Source organism: Dipodomys merriami, unplaced genomic scaffold (assembly GCF_024711535.1).
Source record: "Dipodomys merriami isolate MVZ:Mamm:240054 unplaced genomic scaffold, mDipMer1.0.p SCAF_19, whole genome shotgun sequence".
NCBI lineage: Eukaryota > Metazoa > Chordata > Mammalia > Rodentia > Heteromyidae > Dipodomys > Dipodomys merriami.
The window spans coordinates 16,722,257-16,746,434 of NW_027203270.1; the positions used below are offsets into that span (position 1 = coordinate 16,722,257).

Here is a 24,178-nt window from a genome sequence, read left to right on the forward strand (position 1 = left end):
AGATGCCCAATCCACTGCACAACCTTGGGCAAGTTATTTCACTCTGAGCCTCAGTTTCTTTTCATTTTTTTTTTAACTTTGTACCAGTACTGGGGCTTGAACTTAGGGCGTCAAGCCCTTACCTGGCTTTTCAGCTCAAGGCTGGTGCTCTATGATTTGAATCATACATCTACTTCTAGCTTTTTGCTGGTTAGTTGAAGTTATGAGTCCCATGGACATTCCTGGCTGGCTTTGAACTGTGATTCTTAGATCTCAGCCTCTTGAATATCTAGGCTTACAGGTATGAGCCATCAGTACTGGCTTTTAACATTATTTAGTTTTATTTTGGGTTTTTTTTTGAGATGAGATCTTGTTATGTTACCCAGTCTGGCCTCAAACCATGATTCTCCTGACTCATCCTCCCATGGAGCTGGGATTATAGGTTAGCAGCATCATGTCTGGCTTTATTGAATTTCTAAATACAGCAATGGGGCCACAGGGTCTGGTGGAGAAGATACTCAAGCATTCAAGGAGTAAGGTGACCTTGTTGGCCCCCCTCCTGGTGTGGCATCTAGGGCTCAAAGGTCAGACTCCTGCTCTAATCAGTGCCTCTGGGGCTGACTGGATCTGTCTCGTTTCACAGGCTGTGAGTTGGAGCCAGTGATGCCTAGGAGGTCAGAGGAGCCCAGGACTGGGCAGAAGAGGATGAGGGGGATCAGGAGGCTTGGAAGCAGCTGGAAGGAAGACTGGAGGCAGGGTGGATGCTGGCATTTGGAGCTGGCAGATGGTCGTGGGCACTGGTCTGGGCCACCATCGGTAGGGAGGACAGACCAGGGGGAGGGGGAGGACTAGAGAAAACACAGAGCTTGAAGGGAGAGGAGAGTGGGTGGGCAGGAGAGGAGGTAGGTGAGAAGGCTGAGGAGCCAGGGCTCATGGTGACTTGTCTGGGGACAGGCAGGGCTTAACAGAGAATGGTGAGGGGGGCAGGATGCAAGGCGTGGAGGGGATAGCTAAGGAGTCCTAGGGCATGAGTCAGAGCAGGCTTTATATTTTGAGGTCCAGCTCTCCTGAGCCTCCTTATTCTCCCTTTTTCTCCAATGTACCTGCCTGCCCTCCCTGGCCACTATTCACTTTGATGGGGCAGATGCTGTCTGCACATACCTAGGTCTTGATATGAGCAGCAAATGGAGAAGTTGTGAATGTGCCTTGCTCGGCCAAGGCCTGTTGCTATGGTACCAGGTGCCCTTGTCTCCCTACCCTCTCCCAGCTCTGAGCTGCCTGCCAGCCCCTCCCTCTGGGAGAGCTCACACAGTAGGGAAGGTGTGGCACAGGCAGCTCAGGCTGGCATGACAAAGGTCATTGTCTCCTGCAGGCAAGGCCACTCACACAGAGGGCTGGGAGGAAAGATACAGTGTCAGCCCACACTGTAGTCTTCATTGCCGTCATTTTAAAGACTTCTCTCACCTCTGCAGTTGGGGGTAGCTTTTGTTCTTAGTAAGTTTAGTAAAAAAAATAAACATAAAAAATAGCAATGCCAATCTTTCTGTCTACTCACCTTAGGGTCAATATTCTTCTTATGTACACCTCCTTCAATGCTTTGATGCGTTTATACTGAGAAGATCTATCCCAGGTCTGATCCCAGCCTGCCATGCAACACTGTGTGTGTGTGTGTGTGTGTGTGTGTTTTGTGTTTTTCTCTGTTTGCTGCCACTGTGCAGGACTTCCAGATGGGGACAAGGAGATTCCTACCCATCTGCTGGCGTTGTGAAGCAGCCGCAGGGACTTCCAAGGCAGGTGGAATGCCAAGGCAGAAGCTGTGCCTTAGGGGCCCTGGCTGGAGACAGGCTGAGGGCCTCCCCGCTCCCCCCAACAGCATTCCCAATCCCCCCCCCACCCCCACCCCCCCGCTTCTGGACTTGCATCTTGCTTGCAGGGCCAGGTTACATCCCACCCCTTCTAAAGAAGGATTGCACTCTCCATCCTAGATCTTGCTGGGTCAGCTGGCTGGGCCCTGCCAGGTCTGGGTCAGCAGATGGCATCAGACATGGGCACCAGAAGGACCTTGATATAGTGGCTGGAGGTAAGCAAGAACAGGGAGTGGTGTCAGGTAGCAGCCAGTTGGACTGAGGTGTGCTCTGTGTGTGTATGTGCGTGTGTGTGTGCGTGTACTCTGGAGGCCTGGATTGCTGTCTCAGTGTGTACGTGGCCTCTCTGAGGTTGTCTCTGTGCACTGAATGCTCTTTCATTTCTCTTGGGCATTGTTCTCCGGCTGTTTGTTGAACGCCTGCTGTGCACTCTCCAGGGTCCTGAATGGTATTTGGATGGCAGGTGATTCTTTACCCAGCAGGGTTTCTGGTCCCCTGGACTCTCTGAGTCTTTTGCCCTGCCCAATTCTACCCTCTCTCTAGGCTTTCTTTTTGCCCCTTCTGCTATGCTCTTTGCTTCTCTCCCTCTGGATGTGTGGGTACCCACTGCCTTCAGATTGGGGTTTGGAGAGTCCAGCCTCGGGCCCTGTCCTGAGCTTCTGAGGGGGGATGGGCGTGGGCCCTGGGTTGAGACGATGAGTCAGGGATGCAGGGGTATGTAGAAAGCAGCCTATATGTCAGCACACTTCAGGGAAATGTGTGTGCACCCAGACTCCTGCCCATTTTTAGTGTCTTGGTTGTCTGCATGGTAGTGGGGGGGCTCTCCACTATGTCCACTATCTTCTCTGTGGTTGGTGGTTTCTGACAGGTGGCAGAGTAGTCCCTGGAGTTCTGGGCATCTCACTGGGCGATCTTTGGCCTCTGTGGAATGCAAACTGTAATCATCGTTATTTGTGTAGCTTGTCCTGCGGCAGGGTCAGGATGGCACACTGTACAGGTAGCTCACTTGCTTCTCAGTGACGGTCCTGCCTTAGGAGGACAGTGATCCTAAGAAGTGGCTTCTAAAAAAGCTTGTCTACCTCCTGAGTGAGATGTCACTTCCTCAAGGTCACCTGCCTAATAGTGATGGAGCCCAAATGGCAATTTAGGTCTTTTTGTCTCGTGCTGCTTGTTGTTCCCTATGTTCGGCATGAACCTCTGCCTCTCAGAGAAGCCGACTCAGGTCTCCTCCTTTACAGGGCTCCCCAGACATCTGGTCCCTTGTGGGTTACGTGAGCCTATTGTAAATACTTCAAGTTGTCCCCCTTCCCCCCTCACATGATATATGTTTTATTGTTCCTTTAAAAGTTCAGAGTTAATAGCTCTGTACATCACGTTTATAATAACAATTAAAGGGCTGGGAAGGTGGCTCAGTGGTAGAGTGCTTGCCTTGCATGCATGAGGCCCTGGGTTTGATTCCTTAGTACCACATACACAGAAAAAGCTAGAAGTGGGCGCTGTGGCTTAAGTGGTAGAGCATGAGCCTTGAGCTGAAGAGCTGAGGGACAGCACCCAGACCCAGAGTTCAGACCCCATGACCTGCAAAAAAAAAAAAAAAAAGATATTGAAAAGAAGTTCAGGGTATTTTTTGTTCACTTGAAAAAGTAATTAGCATGGGGGTCTGGGGATATGGCTTAGTGGAAGAGTGCTTACCTAGCATGCATGAAGCCCTGGGTTTGATTCCTCAGTACCACATTAACAGAAAAAGCTGGAAGTGGAACTGTGGCTCTAGTGGTAGCGTGCTAGCCTTGAGCAAAAGAAGCTCAGGGCCAGTGCCCAGGCCCTGAGTTCAAGCCCCAGGACTAGCAAAAAATAAAAAAAAATAGCATGGATAAATTATGTAAAGGAGTTTTATTTATTTATTTTTTTATTATTACTACTATTATTATTTGGTTGGTTGTGGGGCTTGAACTCTGGGCCTGGACACTGTCTCTCAGCTCTTCAGTTCTACCACTTGAGCCAAAGCACCACTTCCAGTTTTCTGGTGGTTAATTGGAAATAAGAGTCTCAAGAACTTTCCTGCCGGAGCTGGCTTTGAACTGCAATTCTCAGATCTCAGCTTCCTGAGTAGCTAGGATTACAAGCATGAGTCAGTGGCGCTGGCTAGGAGTTCTATTTTTTAAATTATTATTATTTTTGTCAGTCATGGGGCTTGAACTCAGGGCGTGGGCACTATCCCTGAGCTATTTTGCTCAAGCCTAGCCCTTTACCACTTTGAGTTATAGCACCACTTCTGGCTTTCTGGTGGCTAATTGGAGATAAAAGTCTCATGAACTTTCAGGCTTTCATTGAATCATGATCCTCAGATATCAGTCTCCTGAGTAGCCAGGATTACAGGTGTGGGCCACTGATGCTTGGCAGGAGTTTTGACATATCAATACAAGCACACAATGTACATTGCTCAGTCATTCTCCTCTTCCCTGCTTACTTCCCACACCAATCTCAGCAAGCTTCGTTGATGCATTTTCTCACTGGGACAGAAAGTATTTTGACCATATTCACCCCCCTTCACCCTCTCTGTTCTTGCCTCCTCCCTCTAGTGCCCATACCCTAGACAGGTATGTTTTACCTTTCTTATCATTCACTTTTCAAAGTGTATGCTATTTATTCAAAGGAGTTTTACCCTAGCATCTCCCTCTCTCTCTCTCTCTCCTTCCTTCCTTCCTTTCTTTTTTCTCTCTTCCTCCTTCCCTCCTTCCTTTCCCTCCTTCCCTCTCTTCTCTTTCTCTTCTTCTCTCCCCTTTCTCCCTCCCTCCCTCCCTCCCTTCCTTCCTTCCTCCCTTCCTTCCTTCCTTCCTTCCTTCCTTCCTTCCTTCCTTCCTTCCTTCCTTCCTTCCTTCCTTTTTCTCTCTCCCTCCTTCCCTCCTTCTTTTCCCTCCTTCCCTCTCTTCTCTCTTTCTCTTCTTCCTTCCCCTTTCTTTCTCTCTCCCCTCCCTCCCCTCCTTCCCTCCCTCCCTCCCTCCCTCCCTCCCTCCCTCCCTCCCTCCCTCCCTTCCTTCCTTCCATCTCTCTTTCCACAGTCTCACTATGCTATGTAGCTCAGGCTGGCATTAAACTTGCTATGTAGCCTAAGCTTACCTTGAACTCAGATTCTCCTGGCTTTGACTCCCAGATACCAGGATTAGAGATGTACAACTGTATGCCTGGCAGATTATCACCCTTTTTTGTTTGCTGGCAGTAGGATTTGCACGCAGGGCCTTGTGCTTGCTCAACTTACTTGACTGGTACTCTGCCACTGGAGCCATTCCTCTAGCCTGACTTTTTGCTGGCTAATTGGAAATGGAATCTAGTGGACTTTTCTGCCTGGCTGGCTTTGAACCTTGATCCTCTTGATCTCAGCTTCCTGAGTAGCTAGGATTACAGGTGTGGGCAATTGGCCAGGTTATCTCTTTTTTTTATCCTTCACCTCCTTACTCCTTACCCAGAGCAGGGGTATGTCTATTCACCTAAGTATCCTCGGAGTGCCTGGGACACAGTAAGAAGCCAACAACATTTGATGAATGAATGGATTACTGAGTGAACATAGGTGGGTCTGACTCATTACCCTTTCTCTAGACTCTTCCCTTGTGCTGTCTCCTGCACAGCAGGGCAATGGTAGACTGGCTGTGGGCACAAGCTCTGGAGCCAGTTTGCTTGGTTCCAAGTCTGCCTTTGCCATTGTTCTAGTTATTGGATGCTGTGTCATAAGCCACCCAGAAGTCTCTCGCTCCAGCAGTGGTGACATTTATTTTGTTTATATTCTGCATTTGGATGGGGTGCAGTGGGAATAATATGTATCTTCTCCACCCAGTGCTGTCCAGAGTGGTTTAAATCCTAGGGATGGACCCACTTGTGGCTCAGATGCTTACATCTGGCTGACTATTGGCAGGAGCCCCCCTTCCTCATGTCCTTTCCATGAGCTTTCTACTTCCAGCTTCCACAAAACATGATGGCTGGATCAAAGGGCCAGGGTCCTAAGAAAGACAGAGAGGGGCAATTTCTTTTTTTCTTTTTTTGGTTGGTTGTGGGGCTTGAACTCTGGGCCTGGGCACTGTCCCTCAGCTCTTCAGCTCAAGGTGAGCGCTCTACCACTTGAGCTACAGCACCACTTCTGGTTTTCTGGTAATTTATTGGAGATAAGAGTTTCAAGGACTTTCCTGCCTGGGCTGGCTTTGAACTGTGATCCTCAGATCTTAGCTTCCTGAGTAGCTAGGATTACAGGCATGAGCCATCAGTGCCCGGCTCAATTTCTTTTTTTTTTTTCTTAGCTAGCCTTGGATGGAATGTGGCAGGACTTCACCCATATTCATAGACCTACCCAGAACTGAGGCATAGGAACAGACCGTGGCACTCAGCAGAGGTCTGTCAGCATCACATCTGAAGAACGGAAAGATGTTGTAACCATCTTTGCAAAGTACAGTCTGCCCAGCCATTCACTTGGAGTATGACCTTGAGCACTTAGTCTCTCTGTACCTCGGTTTCCCCATCTGTGAAGTGAGGTTGCTACTGTGTCAGGTTATTCCTGTCTTAGTTTATTCTACCAATCCAAGTCAGCTCTGATCTCTTCAAGTGGACAAGGGACAAATGTCCTTTAAGGAGATGGCCTGAAGCTGGAGGTCTAGCAGTAGGCCTGGGGTGAGGCTGAGCCCCATTGGTGTCCCCAACTTTATTCAAGGACATTAGATAAATGAATCATGAATGTGCTGCCTTTCTGTTGTAAGCCTTTTTCTTTTTTTTTAAAAAAAGTATGTGAAGGAGCTCCCTGCCTCCTCATTGCCTGCCTTTGCCTGAGTCCCTGCTCATCGGCCAGTCATAGTCACTCAGTCTAGCTGTCTTAGCCCAGGTTGGGGCAGGGGGCCCAAGGAGAGTCTTGGGGTTTTCTGGAGCCCAACCTTTTTTGGGGCCTGCTCTGCTGTGTGTGAACCTCACTTATAAGAAAGGCAGAAGGGCTCCAAGGAAAGGCTCTGGGTTTGAATTCTACCATGGGCATACACCAGCCTTATGACCTTGAGCAAATCTCTGAGCCTGAGGCTCTACTTCTTCATCAAGAAATTGAATGTGGTTGTGGTAAGGCTTAATGGAAAGTTAATATGATCCCCCTGGTCCATAGGAAGCTCTTAAGAAGTGAATGAATGAAATAAATTCTTTACAGATGAAACTGGATATAGAAGGAGTTAGAATAGTTTCCCCATAGCTACATTTAGTGCCAGAGATAGGCCTGGGACCCATGTGCTCTGACAGCATGGAGTTGTTGCTTATCTTTTGCAATACTGAGAAAGTGACCCTATCTTCCATCTCTTTTGCCAGAGGGCAATATGGTTGATGTTCTAGAAATAGAAACAAGATTTCCCCTTGTTCTCCCTGCATCACCCAAGCTTGTTGGCAGAGAGCCCTAAGGCCCATCTTTGACCCATCCTGGTGATTCTCTACTGTGGTATAGGAGAGTTGGGAGGGGCCTAGTGGGATGGGTGGGTAGCTGGAGGGAGGACAAAGAGCTGGTCATGTGATCTCCTTTAGTGAAGAAGCTTGTTCTGTTACCCCCTAGTGCCCAAGTCTTCCTGCCCTCGGGTAATCACAGAGCTGTCAATGATGAGAGTCTCATGGTGTACTTTGTTCTAGTATTTCTTACTGCATTACTGTCTTCTGGAGATGATTTTCTAGTCTTGTTCATGAACAATGGAATAATATATATACATATATTATATAATATAATAATTATAACATATAGTATATTGTACTATGTAATATATATGTTTTATATATTGTGTATCTATTACATATATTATATATAAATGTATTATATATATAATATATATGTATGTGTTTATATATATATACTTTTTTCCCTGTGGCTACCTGTGGGCAAGAAGACTTGGGCACTAGGGGGTACCAGAGCGGACTTCTTCACTAAAGGAGATCATGTGACTAGCTCTTTGTCCTCCTATCTGCTCATCTCATCCCACTAGGCCCCTCCCTCCCAACTCTCCTACACCACAGCAGACTCACCAGGATGGGCCAAAGATGGGCATTAGGGCTCTCTGCCAACAAGCTTGGGTGGCGCAAGGAGAACAATATATAATATATAATACATATTATTCCATTGTTCATGGGCACAACTAGAAAATCATTTATTTATTTATCTATCTATATATATATTGACACAAGTTCTTCCAGATTCTCAGTCAGCCTATCCAGTGCTGGAATTAGTCCTATCCTTTTTTTTTTTTGTCAGTCATGGGGCTTGAACTCTGGGCCTGGGCGCTGTTCCTCAGCTCTTCAGCTCAAGGCTAGCGCTCTACCACTTGAGCCACAGCGCCATTTCCAGTTTTCTTTTCTTTTTTTGGGGGGGGTCCGGTAGTGGGGCCTGAACTCTGGGCCTGGGTGCTGTCCCTCAGCTCTCCAGCTCAAGGCTAGCTCTCTACCACTTGAGCCACAGCGCCACTTCTGGCTTTTTTCCCCTGCTTATGTGGTGCTGAGGAATCGAACCCAGGGCCTCATGCATGCAAGGCAAGCACTCTACCACTGAGCCACCTTTCCAGCCCCCATTTCCAGTTTTCTGAGTGGTTTATTGGAGATAAGAGTCTCACGGTCTTTCCTGCCCGGGCTTGCTTTGAGCTGTTATCCTCAGATCTCAGCCTCCTGAGTAGCTAGGATTACAGGAATGAGCCACTGGGCGCCAGCAGTCCTATTCTTGACTTCTCCTCCCCTCCCCCATCTTCTGCTTTCCCTGCCTCTTCCCTCTCCTCTCTCACTTCCCTTTACTCTTCCCGTCCCCTCTCTATTGGTCTCCTCCCCTCCCCTCTCCTCTGATCCTTTTCCTTCCCTTCTTTTCCTTCACTTTCCCTTTTTCTCTTCTCTTTTTCCCTGAGATAAGATATTGTGATGTTGCCCAGGCTAGTTTCCAACTGGTGAGCTCAAGCAAATCTCCTGCCTCAGCCTCAAGCAGCTAAGACTTACAGGTGTGTGCCACCATGCCTGGCATAGAATCAAATTTTAGCAGTCACACTAGCTAACTGACCCACAGGTCAGTGCCAGGGATGGCCCTGAAGCCTTAGCATATATCTTCCCATGTTTCCCCCACAGCCCTGAGGATGATACACACACACACACACACACACACACACACACACACACACACACACACACACACACACACACACACACACACACACACGGGAACTGAGGCACAGGCAGGTTAAAGACAGGGTAAGGACATTGCCTAAGGTCACATTACTGGTAGTTCTCATGCTCAGCACACTTGGGACCTTGATGGCTGGATTGGTGCTGGGAAATGAAGCAGGGATTTGGGCATACTACGCATATACTCCACCATTGAACTACCACCTCAGCCCCCCTCCCCCAGTACATTTGCAAACCTATTGGCTGTTTGTTTAAACTGTCCAAGCTTCCGTTTGTTTACCATTAATTGGTTAAATGAAGCTTCTGAACTCAGGGACTCACCCATGTTAGGCAAATGCTCTGCCACTGCAGCCTTACCCTTCTCTTTTCTATTATTACTATTTTTTGTTGTTGTCCAAGGCTTGGGAAAGGCTCCAGGATGGTTAAGAAGTACCCTAGAGACTGGAGGGAGAGGCTCAGGCAGAAGCACTGATGCCTGGCTACATGGAGGAGCCCTTCAAAGGCTGCTGGGCTCTGGAGCCTCCTATTTCTGCTTAAGGGTAAGATGCTTAAAGAGAGCTGGCCAGCCGGGCTTGGGGGTCACCTATGTTCTAGTTAAACTTGAGCTCTTCATCTAGGAAGTAGTTCTCCAGGTGTGTGGCAGAAACTAGGCTTGAAGATCCAGAATGGCTCAGTTCAAGCTCTTCTCCATGGTGGGGGCAGCTCCACAGAATCCAGGATTCTACCCTGTTGTGTCAGTCCTTGAACTCAAGACCCAGGCACTGTCCCTGGGCTTTTTCTGCTCAAGGCTAGCACTCTACCACTTGAGCCACAGCTCCACTTACAGCTTTCTGGAGGTTCATTGGAGTTTCAGCCTCTGCTTAGGCTGACTTGGAACCTAGATCCTCAGATCTTAGCCTCCTGAGTAGCTAAGATTATAGGCGTGAGCCACCAGTGCCTGGCTCTATCTCCCCTTTTGATGAATGGAGGACTGGCACATCTAAAGAATAGGCAAACTGGTCACAGTGGCACTCTGGGGACTGTGGCTGAGCTGCACAGATCAAGCTGTCTTATGCCAGATCTAGGTTGGTCCAGAGGGCACAGTTTTTCTAGGTGCATCTGTTTCCTGAACTTCCTGTGGCTGCCATGTCTGGGCCTGGGGAAGGAGCCCAACACATCACCAGCTCTCATTGGTGGCTACAAGGTCTGAGCTTCCCAAGCACAGGAAACCACAGTGTTCCTTCCTTCCCTCCTGCCCCAGGGGCCTGGGGACATGATCGATGGGCTGCTGCTGACAGGAGCTTGGGCTGCCTCTCCTAGGGTCCCAGCCAGCTTTCCAGCTCCCCAACCTAGAAAGTGTATAGAGCAGGGTAGGTTCCCTTGCGCTCTGTCCTGGGGCTGGGCTAGGGCTTGTTCCCTAGGTCACTTCTCTGTGATGACCCACAGGGTGGGAAGACTTGGCCCTTGGCTCTGTCTTGCTTCATCATTGTTCTCTTCCTGCTGCTGAACTGTGCTCTGTTTTCAGGGCCTTCATGTTCCCATCTATACAACAGGTGCAGCAGGAATCATGCATGTTTGTAGATCCCATGGATTCAATGGGGCTGCAGGGTGATGTCATCAGCACTACCATCTAGTAGCAGGGAAAATTTTGTGTGTGTGGGGTTCCTTAGTCTCCATGAGAACAACAGGGTTACCGTCTCAGTAGTGAATGGCGGATCTGTGGCATAAAGGCATGGGGGTTGCTTCTGGATCCCTTGTTGCTGTGGTCTGTCTGCATATCCACTCTTCCTGGCTGCAAGTCAGCTCAAATCTGGGAGGAAACTGGGCTGGGACAGGAGGGCTGGGCTGGCCCACACAGAGCCTACCCCCCACTTTCTTTTCTTGGCTCACAATATTTCCCATAGAACCTCTCAACTTCCCTGACCTTTAGAAGAGGAACCAAAGAGTCAGTGTGTGTGTGTGTGTGTGTGTGTGTGTGTGTGTGTGTGTGTGTGTGTGTGTGTGTGTGTGTGTGTGTAGATTGGAAACTGAGAGGGACAGAGGCAGGGGGTGGGGTCATAGTAATTCTGACATCCCTCATAGTAGGGTGGAGCCCTGTACAAGTATTTCAGTCCATTAATCATCTTGTGGGGCTGGTGAGAACCACCTGGTATTAGAGGAGAAAATTGAGGTTTCCCCCTCCCACCCCCCCACTCCCACTGAGAAGTTAAGTAACTTGCTTGAGGTCACACAGCTTCAAAGGTGGCAAGACTGAGGGCTGAGTGGGGGAGAGTGACGATGGCTCTAGAATGTTCTTCATCTGCCCAGAGCCCTTGGAGTGAAATGGTGTGTAAACTTCCCTCTTCTCTAGGTCCTTGCCCTGAAGAGGAGAGGTTCTGGGTCTTCTGGCTTCTCTAGGGTTCCTGAGAGCACCATGCATGTCTAGGTGAGCACTTTGTACCTTCCTGATAACCCACCAGCTTACTGTGGCTAGCTGTTTGAGTCTCATGGATGTCTTGTTTTGTTTTGTTTTTGATAATCCTGGGTCTTGAACTCTGGGCTTGGGCACTGTTCCTGAGCTTTTATTTGAGCCACAGCTCCATTTCTGTTGTTTTGTTTTTGTTGTGTTTGGTGGTTAATTGGAGATAACAGTCTCAAGACCTTTCCTGCCCAGGATGGCTTTGAATGTGATCCTCATATCTTCATCTCCTGAGTAGTTAGGATGGCAGGTGTGAGCCATCAGTGCCCGACTCCACAAATGTCTTTTGTGATTGCCAGGGACTGAATTCCAGCCTCAGGGTAACAGTAGTTGTGGCTTTGAACACATCATCCACAGGTCCCTAGGCTGCCCTGCCATCCTTCAGGTACTTAGACTGGGTCTACGTTCTTCCTGGCTCTCAGCCTCATAACTGTGTGTGGTCTTGTCTTGGAGACTCCATCAGCTGCCTCTTTCTCAGAATAGATGTGATAAGTATTGTTTACACATGGTCGTTGTGGGTGCTGGGGTGTGCCTGAGCCTGGGGTGACTGTCACCCAACTTTTTTTTTACATACTCACTAGCCTGTGAGAGCAAGTAGTCTGCAGAAGGGACTCTGTCCTCAGTAGACCTATGTCACCACCCCAGCAAACTCTGGCTGAGGCCATGGATGTGTCTGGCTGTTCAAGGAGCTCCTTTTGCTCCCAGCACAGTGCTCAGCCAGGGGGCAGTCTCAAAGCTGTCAGAAGGAGCAGGCAGAGCAGGCAGAGGGGCTGTTGGTTCTCATCCGGCCTAGCCATCTCTTCCCTTTTGTCAGGACTTTCCTACTAGGAATCAAGGGATAATTTAGGAATCAAGGGATAATTGCTGATTCTTAGGTATTCAGGGGTTAACTGGCTTGTGGTATAGCTGGATCCATCCGATGATGCCCTTAAACCTTAGCATGACCCTCTTCCTGAGGGTCAGCTTCATTTCTGTGCACTCCTCACAGCCTCTGGCTTTGGTCCTGTGGTTAATTGTGGAGGGATGGAATCCTGTAGGTCTGTTTGGGTGTTCTGAACCCATTGCTGGGTAAGGAGAGCAGATGTCTAGTTAGGAGGTACTCCTAATGCAGAGGTGAGGGAAACCAGTGGTGTTTCTCTCCGAGGGATGCAGGGTGGATGGTCCGTGGGACCTGCTGAGAATCTCTTACGTGTGGGGTGGGTGTGGCAGGAGGAACAGGCACTAGTGGCTGTCTGCAGTAGGTATCCAACAGGATGTCTGAAGACATTCCAGACTAGGAATTTTCCTTCCTAGGGCACAGGTGGGCATGGAGGACAACCTGAACTGAAGACCTTGGACTCCTGCTAGGTACCAGCTGTCTTAGAGAAGAGAGCTAGATCTCAGCTCTTCCATGGTTCAGGCCCCTGGCACTGCTCCCACAGCCTACCCAGTGGCCATCTGAGCCCACTGTAGTATTTTTCTTGGCGGGAGTGCCAAGAAAATTAGGAGCCAAGAGCGGTGGCTTAATTAAGCCTATAATCCTAGCTAGTTGGGGGGCAGAGGTTGGAGGATTGTGATTTGAAGCCAGCCTTGGTGAAAAGCTCATGAGAGTATACCTTTTAAACCTTTTTAAAAATTGTCATTATAAAGGTGTTATACAGAAGGGTTACAGTTACATAAGTCAGGAAAAGAGTATTTTTCTTCTTGAACAATGCCAACCCTTTCTCTCCTTGAGAGTATATCTTAACCAATGGATGGGTGTGGTGATACATGGGTATCATCCCAGCTACCCAAGGAAGCACAAATAAAGATTGCAGTTCAACCTGGCCCCAAAGGGCTGGTGGAATGGCTCACATAGTAGAGTACCAGCTTAATAAACATGAAGCTCCATCAAATCCCAGTACTGCAAAAAGAAAAAAAAAGAAAGAAAGAGAGAAAGAAAGAAAAAAGAAAAGAAATTAGAATCCTTGTGTTCCCTTTGTCCAAGGCTGGCATCTGACACCTCAGCACAGAGCCTCTGACTCTGACAGTGGTGACAGGCCTTGTTCAGGACATTGGTGGTGGTAGTGGTGTCAGAGACAGAAGCTGGAGGAGGCAGCTGGGACAAGTCTATTGCTCTCTCTCTCTCTCTCTACTTCCTGGGGGCAGGGTGGGGCCTAGCACCCTGTCAGTGCCCACATGCCCAGAGGGCTGTCATCAGAGAATGTCTACTGTGTCTCTAGTGTGGTCATTGCTGGTGCAAGTGGTGAATGGTGCCAAAGCCTGCACTTCCAAATAGAAAGACATCTAAGACGCAGGCGCCGCCTTCCCGCTACACTCTTGTCCACGTGAAGCAGGGGAATCCTCACCTCTGTCTGGACCCTGCACAGGGGTCAAGAAGTACAGAGCACTAGCTGGGTGCTGGTGGCTCACGCCTGTAATCCTAGCTACTCAGGAGGCTGAGAGCTGAGGATCATGGTTCAAAGCCAGCCTGGGCAGGAGAGTCCGTGAGACTCTTATCTCCAATGAGCCACCAGAAAACTGGAACTGGTGCTGTGTCTCAAGTGGTAGAGCACTAGCCTTGAGCTGAAGAGCTGAGGGATAGTGCCCAGGCCCAGAGTCCAAGCCCTATGACTGACCTCCCCCCCCAAAATACCCTAAAGTACAGAGCAGTGCCCATGTGTGTGCATGTGTGACAGCAGCTCATAGGCATGTGAGCAGTCTGAGTGTGCACATGTGAGTGTCACATTGGTCATTTGTAAGTGAGAGTAAGGAGAGGGTGGGACCTGCGTGTGAGCATGTATCTGTGTGTATGTAGGTGCAGGTGTACTTGTGTGTGCAGTGACTTGTGAACAGGCATGGAACCATATGCACCTGGGCTGTACCTGTGTGTTTGCACACTTACACGTGTATAATCTATCTGTGCCTCAGTGGAGCAGTAGGCCAAGGCCTGTCTCAGGCAGCCCCAGGAGGGGCATGGGTTCTGGGCTCTAAGGTTTCTGAGGCTTCCAGTTGGGTCCCTGCCCTGTTTTCCCAGGCATACTTGTGGTATCCTTGGGCCTCCCCTGGGTTCTGGGGAGCCAGGGCTATGCAGGGCCAGTGGCCCAATGGGTCTGTGGTGCAATCTGCCGGCTGAGCCCCTTCCGGAGCTGTGGGTTCCTCTGCGTGTAAGGAAGCTGGCCTGTGTGACCCTGCTTGCTTGCTGACTTGGGCGCCTCTTAAAGAGCAGGACACACCTCCCGGCCTGCAGCCTCACCCACAGGAAGCTCCGCGAGGAGGGCGGTGCCACGCCTGGTACCCCGCCCTGCGCCGGGGCAGAGATCGAGGCACCACGGCCCACTCAGCCCACTCACCGACAGTCCTGGGGCCATCGCTGAGACCCTGGGCCCCACGACTGCAGCCATGTTTGGCAGGAAGCGCAGCGTCTCCTTTGGGGGCTTTGGATGGTGGGTGACAGATGGATCGGCTGTGGGTGGGCTGGGGGAACTCGGAGATGGAGTCTCGTCTAGGGCTTTGGTGAACTCCTGGGCCTCCAGGATTGGAGGTTGTGCAGGGGGCACTTGGTGATACCTGAGTCCGGGAGAAATAGGGGGGGGGTGAGAATGTGAGCCCAGGGATCCAGAAAGAGCTGGCTGCCCAGGTGCGTGTGGTTGTGAGTAGGGGGAGTGAGTACAATTGGACCTGTGTGTCTCTGTTGGTATGTTCTTGTAGATGTGGATGCTTGTCTGTGGTTACTTGTGAGTGTGTCTATGTGCAGGTGTGTGAGTGTGGTGACCGGCCTGTGACTGTGTGTGAGGTGCCTGGCTGGGTGGACGGCCTCCCGTGGATGGTCACGTATGCACTCATCGCTCCTGCCTTCTCGAATCCCCATGGCAGGGGTCATGGGAAGGGGTGAGTCATGACAGGAGGGGCAGGCACTGCTGTGTGGGGCCTGAGCAGCCCAGTTTGTGTCTACCCTCCTGCTTGCCCTCTGTGCCAGCTTTTGCCTCTAAGCTTGTGGGTGGGACAAGGGAGATGCCCTTTCCTCTCTAGGGGGCCAGAAAGTAGTCACTGAGGTCGAAGGCTTGTCTCTGGTTACCAGCTGGTGGCAGCTTCTCCCCAGCTGGGAAGTAGAGCCTAGTGGTTTGCATTATCGGTTTCCTTTCAGCTTCTGGTTCTGGGGCATGGTCAGGCTGGGAGAGGGTGTGTCTTGGGTGTCAGGGTGGGGAGGGAGGAGGTGGTGTGGAGGGAGAATGGGGGATCCAGGGGGAGGGTCTGGGAAGGAGTGGGCTCTGTTCCTCTGGCTAATTACTCACATGCTTATGTACACAGCTTTGCTGTCACTCACGTTGACAGCTTTTGGCCCTCCATCCTCCAGCAGGAAGGGGTTAGGGGCTTTCCATCTTGGGCAGATGGGACAGCGGCAGGGGGTGCCTGATGCTGGGCTGGAGGCTGCTGTCCTGGGTGGATGTGTGAGGCTGGGCTAGGGTTGTGCAGGGAGGAGCCTAGGTGAGAGAGAAAGGCCCACCTTTCTCTACCAGATGTGGGGCTTGCAGAGTGATGGGCACCAGGCAGCTCCCTCGGCAAAGCTCAGCTAAATCTAGTGGTGCTGAAGCCGAAGGACTCCTCCAGCCCCGGGAACAGTGCTGGGCATTGAGGCCTGATGCTCCAGAGCCCCCTGAGCAAATCTGGGCCTGGGGTTTGAACCTGGCCAGGTGAAAGGAGGCTGTGTGTGGCTACCTAGGATGCCTTGATGGCAAAAAGGTGTGGGGAAAGAGACCCAGTATGCCCACGAGACCCCAGTGTGTTCACCAGTGTCAACTAGGCTGGCTTCTGAGAGAGCAGGCCCCACTCCACTATCTTTACCATGGTCTTTGGGCCTTAGCCTGGCATCCATGCTCAGTGAATGTGAGCCAGGTGCTTTACATGCAACAGTGGGTTGGTCTATCTCCCCCCACTTCCCACATTGGAGGGGGTGTGGCTGTCAGCTGAGATGGGGTGTGTCACAACCCGTTGAGGTTAAGTTACAGATTCCTGGAGCTCTGGCCCCTCCAGATAGACAAGAGAATCTTGGTGTGTGTGTGTGTGTGTGTGTGTGTGTGTGTCCTTTAAATTATATTTTTATTATCTAGTATTTGTACAAAAGGTTTGCCACTCAATAAATCAGTTTATAAGTATAGTTTAGCTTGACTGATATGAGCTCTTTCATCATTCTCCCTCATCGTGGGGTGGTGTTTCAAAAGCCTCACCAACTGCTAGGCTGGACAACAGAGTGGACTGGGTGAGAGAGGACAGGGTAGACCAGGAGAGGGAGGAGCTCCTGGCTTCCTGAAGGGGCTGGGCCCAGTCTCACAGCCACTGACTATCTCCCCTCCAGTCCTGTTCAAACCATAGGCCCTGCCCTCCTGGAGGCCACACCCAAGCCTGAGAGCCCTGGTGGGTAAGAAGGGTGTGTATGTGGGATGTTGGTTCTGAGACAGGGCCCCCTGTGGCCCTGAGCACCAGGGTGGTATGGTGGTCAGATTGCCCAGACATAGCCCAGAAGGCACACAGGAGGAGGCCTGGGTCTAGCGCTGGCTCCACCTTGACTCTTAAGGAACTCCAATAGGACACTTCCTCTCTCTGGGACTCAGTGTCCCCATGTGGGCATTTCTATCTTTGTCACAGCACAGGGGTGATTGTAAGCACCAGGAGATGAAGAAACTATTAGAGGTGAGGGCTTATTTTTAGGGGTGGCAATTGAGTGGCTCTGGTTACAAATATGACTCCTGGTCAGATCTGGGGATCTGGATGAGAGAGGAGGAAGGGCTGCATTCCAGAGGAGTAGTAAGCCCCTCAGGAAGCAGGCATAGGACCGAAATGGGAGTTTGATGGCTTGGATGTGTAGGATACAATTAGTTTTTTCACTGGGAGTTGAGATCAGAGATGCTGGTAACTGAGTGGCGGGGAGAGAGAGAGAGAGAGAGAGAGAGAGAGAGAGAGTCTTGTCTCTAGCTCAGTGCCAGTGTGGTTCTGAGAAAGGTTAGGCATCTCTGAACTCACCCTGTGACCTGTGACCTCACCATCTCCCTCCTCTTCTTGAAGTTGTGCTGGGGAAGCTTAGCTGGGCTGAGCTTGCTAGATGGGAGCCCTGAAAGAACTTTGAGCATCCTAGAGATGGTGGTAATTTTCTTTTTCTCTTGAACTTAGTGCTTAGGCTCTGTCCCTTAGCTTTCTTGCTCAACACTGGTACTCCATACTTGAGCCATGCCTCCACATCTGACTTTTTAGTGCTTTATTGGAGAGTCACACAGACATTTCTGCCTAGGCTGTCGCTGAACCATGATCCTCAGATCTCAACCTCCTGAGTATCTAGGTTTACAGCTGTGAAACATTAGAGCCCAGTTTTTGTTTTTGTTTTTAGTAGGAGTTTGAACTCAGGGTCTCATTACACGTGCTAGGCAAATGCTCTGTGGCTTAAGCTACTTCCCCAATCTGCAATGATTAATTTGAGATAGGGTCTCACTTTTTGCCCAGGCATACACCTAGACCTTGATCTACCTGTTTTATATCTCTTTCTGTAGCTGAGATGATAAGCAGGTCCCCCTACAGCCAGCTTTTGCTGTTGAGATGGGACCTTGCTAGCCTTGAACAACCATCCTCCTGAGAACTCAGCCTCCAGAGTAGCTAGGATTACAGGCATGAGCCACCTCACCCTGCTTGAATGGAGATAAGTTTAGAAGCACTGATAATAATGGTGATACTGATGGAGACTGACACTGTAGTGTCATGATTAGTGATGACACTGGTGGCCATGACCCCTACACTGGAGGAGAGCAGTGGGAGCATTGGGCCTTTTTGTCTTTGGAGGGGGAGGGGAATCTGTCTTTCTAGCCATAAGGGCTGGCATATGTGGAGGTAAAAATAGCAGCTCTCACACGCCTCCTCTGCCAGTGTGGGTGGGCGCGGGCTGGGTGGAGGAGTGACTGTGGGAACGGCTGCAGCAAACCTGATCTTCCCTGCTGGAACCCACCTGCCAGTTCTTCCTGGAGCCTGCTGTTGGTTCTGTCCTGGGACTGGCAGTTCCTGGGTGGGAGGTTTCCCACTGAGGATAGGCAGGGGTGGGGGTGGGGTGGGGGATGGGATGGGTGGCTTGCATCTTTCCAGAGTTGAAGGCTAAGAAGTGCTGTGTTGATGATGTCCCTGACTGGTAGCAGAGTGCCCTTTGTAGGAGAACAATAATAAAGAGTCAGCCTGGGTTGGGGGAGGGGGCAAGAAAGCTCATGATTTCATCCTTCCCAATCTCAGTGTCCTAGCTACTCAGGAGGATGAGATCTGACAATTGAGGTTTCAAGCCAGCCCAGGCAAACAAATCCGAGAGACTCTTAATGTCTATTGAACCCCGCAAAAAGCTGGTAGAGTGGCAAACCTTAAGTGGAAAAAGCCATCAAACCTTAAGCGGAAGAAGCCAAGGAAGAACACAAAGCTCTGTGTTCAAACCCCTGTATCATTCAAGAAAATAAATAAGGGGTTGGGAAGGTGGCTCAGTGGTAGAGCGCTTGCCTTGCATGCCTGAGGCCCTGGGTTCAATTCCTCAGCACCACATAAGCAAAATGAAAAAAGCCGGAAGTGGCGCTGTGGCTCAAGTGGTAGAGTGCTAGCCTTGAGCTGAAGAGCTGAGGGACAGCACCCAGGCCCAGAGTTCAGGCCCCATGACCGGACCCCCCCCAAAAAAAATAAGGTGGGAAGAATGATGACATCTCATCAGGGCTATGCATGCCCCTGCCCTCCCAGACTCAGCCTTCCTTTGCTGAGCTGGAACAAAGGAAGCTGTCCCTGGCAGGGCCTTCCCACTTTGTTGTGCTGGGCTGAGCTAGGGACCCCTCTCCTGCAGACTCTTGGATGGGAGTCTTCAGCCCTTTCACTGATCATAGCCTTTGCTTTTCTTTCGGCAGGATCGACAAGACCATGCTGGCCAGTCTGAAGGTCAAGTAAGTGCCACTTTCTGTTCTGTTGAGATTGCATGTGACAGGACACCAGAGCTGGGGAGGGGGTGTGTTGCTTCTTCTTCTATGTTGTGAGGAACACAGTGGATGGTGGATGATCCAGTGTTGGTCCTCTGGATTGGAGGAGGCTGAGCGGGGCTCCTGATTGCTGACTGTCTATGTAATAGAAGAACAAAGAATTGTCTCAGCAAGGCAAAATTTACTTCTATGGGAGGGTGTGCACACAGAGTGGGGGGGCTGCTCTACTATTTATCCCTAACACAGCAGATCCTGCCCCCTCTGCTCAGATTGGCTGAGCTCAGGTTTACAATCTGCTCAGGATTGGCTAGTTTGAATAGGGCAAGGTGTATTTATATAATGTGACCAATAAAAGACTCTGAAATAAGATTAACCATCACAAGTAATCTCAAAACACACACCCTCTGCTATTCTTCCTCTTCTTCTTCTTTTTTTTTTTTTTGGTTCGGTCGTGAGGCTTGAACTCTGGGCCTGGGCGCTGTCCCTCAGCTCTTCAGCTCAAGGCTAGCGTTCTACCACTTGAGCCACAGCGCCACTTCCAGCTTTTTTTTTGCTTATGTGGTGCTGAGGAATCAAACCCAGGGCCTCATGCATGCAAGGCAAGCACTCTACCACGGAGCCACCTTCTCAGCCCAGAGATTCGTATCTTTAACTCTCAAAAAGCCAAATGTGGAGCTGTGACTCATGGTAGAGCACCAGCCTTAAGCAAAAAAACTAAGGGACAGCTCCTGGACCCTGAGTTCAAGCCCCAGTACCAGCATAATTTTTTGCTTTTTTTCCCCTTTAGTTGGTCATGGGGCTTGAACTCTGGGCCTGGGTGCTGTTACTGAGCTCTATTGCTCAAGGCTTGAGCTCTATTATTTGGGACCACAGCACCACTTCCAGTTTTCTAGTAGTTAATTGGTGGTAAGAATCTCTTAGACTTTCTGCCTGGGCTAACTTTGAACTGTGGTCTTTAGATCTCAGCCTCCTGTGTAGCTAGGATTACAGGGGTGAGCCACCCGTGCCTGGCACATTTTTTTTTAAACACTACATCCAATCCCATCAGATGATCTTCTGGACATTTCCCATTACACAGCTGTAAACCCTAACAGAGAACACCCTTGGTATGTGGGTGGGTGGATGGGATTGGCTGATCTTTGGGTCCTTGTTGCCTGGATGTGTGTCAACCAGATCAGCCCTGCATCCCAATGAGGCTCCCATGCCAGAAGCCTCAGGACTGGGAATTGCCTGCCTCCATTTGCCTTGTGGTTACTGGTGTGTGGGGGAGCCCTAGGCAGAAACACATCTGTCCGGGAACTATGTCCTCCCATCTGTCCCTCACTATTTCTGCCTTCCTTCCATTCTCCTCTCTGATCCTGCACAGCATTTTGTCTACATCCTCATTTTTTTTCTCTTTTGAGACTTAAGCAAAGTTTAGGAAACTTCCATCTACGTTCTTCTTTTCAGGCAAAGAGGACTTACAGACCACTGCTTCAACTGAGTGAATTGAAAAGGAGGAAAGAAAATCCTTAGTCTTTAGCTATGAAATATTCTCATTTTATGTGAATTAACTCCTGCATGAAAATCTACCTCCACTTCTTTCTTCCTTTTCCCTCTCTCCCCTCTTCTTCCCTCCCCTTTCCTCTTTTCCTCCTCTCCTTTCCCTGCTCCACTAATCTACTTCATATCTAGTGATTTTCCTGGTCTAGGCATTGCATAATTTTATCCATGCTATTGTATGTATGTATGTATGTATGTATGTATATATGTATGTATGTATCCATCTCTTTTGATAGCCAAATTATATTCCACTTATAATTATACTATATTTTACTCTTCCATTCATTTTTTAATAGTTGTTTGGGTTATTTTCACTTTGGGTGATGGTTAATAATGTTGCCATGGATAATTTATGTATAAGCTTTTGTATGGGCATACGTTTTCATTTTTCTTGGGTGTATAGCTAAGAGTGGTCATAATATGGTAACTCTGTTTTAACCTTTTGAGGAGCTATCAGATTGTTTCCCCGGGCAGTTGCGCCATTATGCATCACCACCAGCCATGTTTGAGAAAGCAGACTTTCTATATCCTAACAACACTGATCGTTCTCTGCCCTTCTTATTTCACCATCCTGATTGGTAAGAAGTGACACCCACTCCCCGTGGTTTTCATCTGCACTTTCCTAGTGGCTATTAGTAGATGAGTGGTTGCCTAGGGCTGTGTTGGGAGAGGGGACAAGGGAGTGAAATCTAAAAGATATAGGCTTATTTTGGAAGTGATGAAAATGTTTTGGAACTAGATGGTAATGAGAGCAGTAATGGTGGCAGAGCCCTGTGTATATATATCCTAAGAACTATTGAATTGTACACTTGAAGTGCTATATAAATGATGTCTCTCTCTTTTATTTTTGTCTGAGACAAGGACTCAACCTTGGTTTCTGATGCTTTCACTCATTAGTTGGTGCTCTGCCACCTGAGCCACACCTCCAACCCCATTGGCTATCTTTTTCTTTCAAAAATTTCAAAAAAAAATTAAGTCTCAGTAAAGCTTCTAAAAATGTAAATAAATAAAAGGAGAATCAGAGCCAAGTGCCAGTAGCTCACACCTGTAATCCTAGCTACTCAGGAGGCTGAGCTCTGAGGATCTTGGTTCCAAACCAGCTTGCGCAGGAAGTCTGTGAGACGCTTATTTCTAATTAATTACCAGGAAGCTGGAAATGGCATTGTGACTTAAAGTGGTAGAGCACTAACCTTGAACATAAAAGCTCAAGGACAGTATCCTGGCTCTGAGTTCAAGTCTCAGGACTGGCACACACACAAAAAAAACAGGGGGTGGGAGGAGAATCTGATTGGTCCAGCCCCTGTCATCTATGCAGTCATGGTCCAATCCAATTAGCCTGAGGGATGGTCCTATGAATAAAACATGGTACTCCCTTCTCTCTATGTGAGAAGGGTTAGTTCTCAGAGTAAGGATTGGTTGTAGGCTGGGCAGATACCATAAGAGGTTGTGTCTAGCTGTCCCCACTACCTTTGGGTCTAAAAGGCAGTTAGTTCTCTCACCTCCCTCTCCTCACCTCCCTCTCTCCACCTTCTTCTCCCTACCACTGACATAGGCGCATCTGAAACTCTGACTAGAGATAGTGGTAGGATGTGGCTCTCTTACTGGCAGCTTACCTGAGCAGATCACCTGGGTAGTTCAATGCCTAGCATGGGTCTCCCCCAGGCACTAAGGTACTTCCTTCCTCTAGCCTCTGCTGCCCCAGGTACCTTCCCTCCTGTAGCCCATTGAGTTCTCTACTGATAGCAGGTACTCCTGGGCTGTGGCCTCTGTCATCTGGCTGCTTTGGCTATGACCTGGGGAGCACTTGTGTCCTTGACATAAACCTAGTCAGCCGTGTGAAGTCCTGGAGGTGCCCCTGAGGGCCACAGCTCTGAAGTTGGGTTCTATCCCTGCTTTGTGCTAAGATTCATCCATTGCCTTCCTGCCACCTTGTAGAGAAAGGGACTTCAGCCCTGTGCATTTGAAACACAGAAAAATAGAGGCCTGGAGAGGCCAGGAAACGTGGTCAAGGCCGTCAGCAAGGAAGTCATGGAGCTGGGATTCGAATTTGGGTTCTGAGTTTTACTCTGTCCAGCATGGGGCTGTGACGTTCTCAGCGCCTACTTCTCGCCCTGCTTTCCTCCCTCTCTGCCTGTCCCTGGCCTCCGAATGCACTTCTGCCTCAGCAGTGGCTGCCTAGGGCCCAGAGGGCCCAGGTTGGATGACTGTGAGCCTGAATGAGGGGGGACCCTGAGGCAAGGCCTTAACTTCAGAGGAGGTCCAAGATATGGAGCCACATAGGAACATGGGAGAGGGTGTGCTGACTGCCATGTGGGGGAAGGAGGCTTGAGCCATGGTTTGGCACACCCCAGGTTAACAAATGAGCCAATCGTTAACCTCCCTGGGCCTTGGTTTTCCCATCTGTAAAATGGAAGGAGGGGGCTGGGTTAATGACTTACCTGCTCTTTAGTTTCAACATGCTGCTATATGTCATCTTTCAGGATGGCAGGGGATGGTGAGAGATGGCAGGGGATGGTTGGTGCTCGCTGCTGAGACATGCACGATCCAATGACGGGGAGCAGGAGCTCTGCCTCCTCAGCTCTGGCTCCCTAAGGTCTAACACAGCAGGGTTGGCACACAGCAGGTTCCGTCTGGCATTTGCTGAATGACTCAGTCACAGCCGATCATGTACATGTGGATGGATGGAAAGCAAAGGGCAGAGGCCATTGGAGAGAAGGGGAAGGGGTGGAGAGAGGCAGAGGCAGGCAGAAGAGAGGCAGAGACAGGTGTGTGTGTGTGTGTGTGTGTGTGTGTGTGTGTGTGTGGCGGGGTGTGTGTGTGACAGGGTCCGAATGTAGAGCTTTCCCTTTTTTCAGGCTGTTCTGGAGATCATCTGGGGACAAGGGCCCTGACAGCAGTAACCGAGTCACTGAGATTCCCACAGAGATGAGCCTGGCCCAGCCAGCCCAGCTTCCCCCCTCCACATCCTGAGGCACAGTGCAGAGGGTGAGGAACTGAGCTGGAGGCCTCAGGTACTTTCCTCTGCTCCCTGCCCTCCCTCAGAGACCCCTGCTTCTGTGTGTGTGTGTGTGTGTGTGTGTGTGTTCCTGCCTGGCTGATACCTTGTTCTAGCCAGGGACTGGCCACAGGAACCCAAAGAGCTTGGAGATGGTTAGATCAGTCTGTTTCCATTGCTTGGGACACAGCATGGTACATGTATGGGACGGGAGTGGGAAGAGGAATTTACTAATCTGGGTTTTTAGACTTCAGGCTCTAAG

At 49.8% G+C, this 24,178-nt stretch overlaps 1 protein-coding gene across 6 annotated transcripts in view; it reads left to right on the forward strand.

Annotated features, from left to right (window-relative positions):
• Nucleotides 1-24,178, forward strand: part of Rap1gap2 (RAP1 GTPase activating protein 2) — a 198,383-nt gene that overhangs the window by 9,459 nt on the left and 164,746 nt on the right. For 5 of the 6 annotated variants that reach the window (XR_011373062.1, XM_070027513.1, XM_070027519.1 and 2 more), the window contains exon 2: nt 19,311-19,346. Coding sequence is in view for 5 of the 6 variants with exons in the window: in XM_070027513.1 (XP_069883614.1) it covers nt 19,311-19,346 (36 nt within the window). In the remaining variant the exon portion in view is untranslated. Of the gene's footprint in view, nt 1-11,331; nt 11,407-19,310; nt 19,347-24,178 lie in introns of all 6 variants that reach the window. The other variant, XM_070027514.1, reaches the window with a different exon arrangement.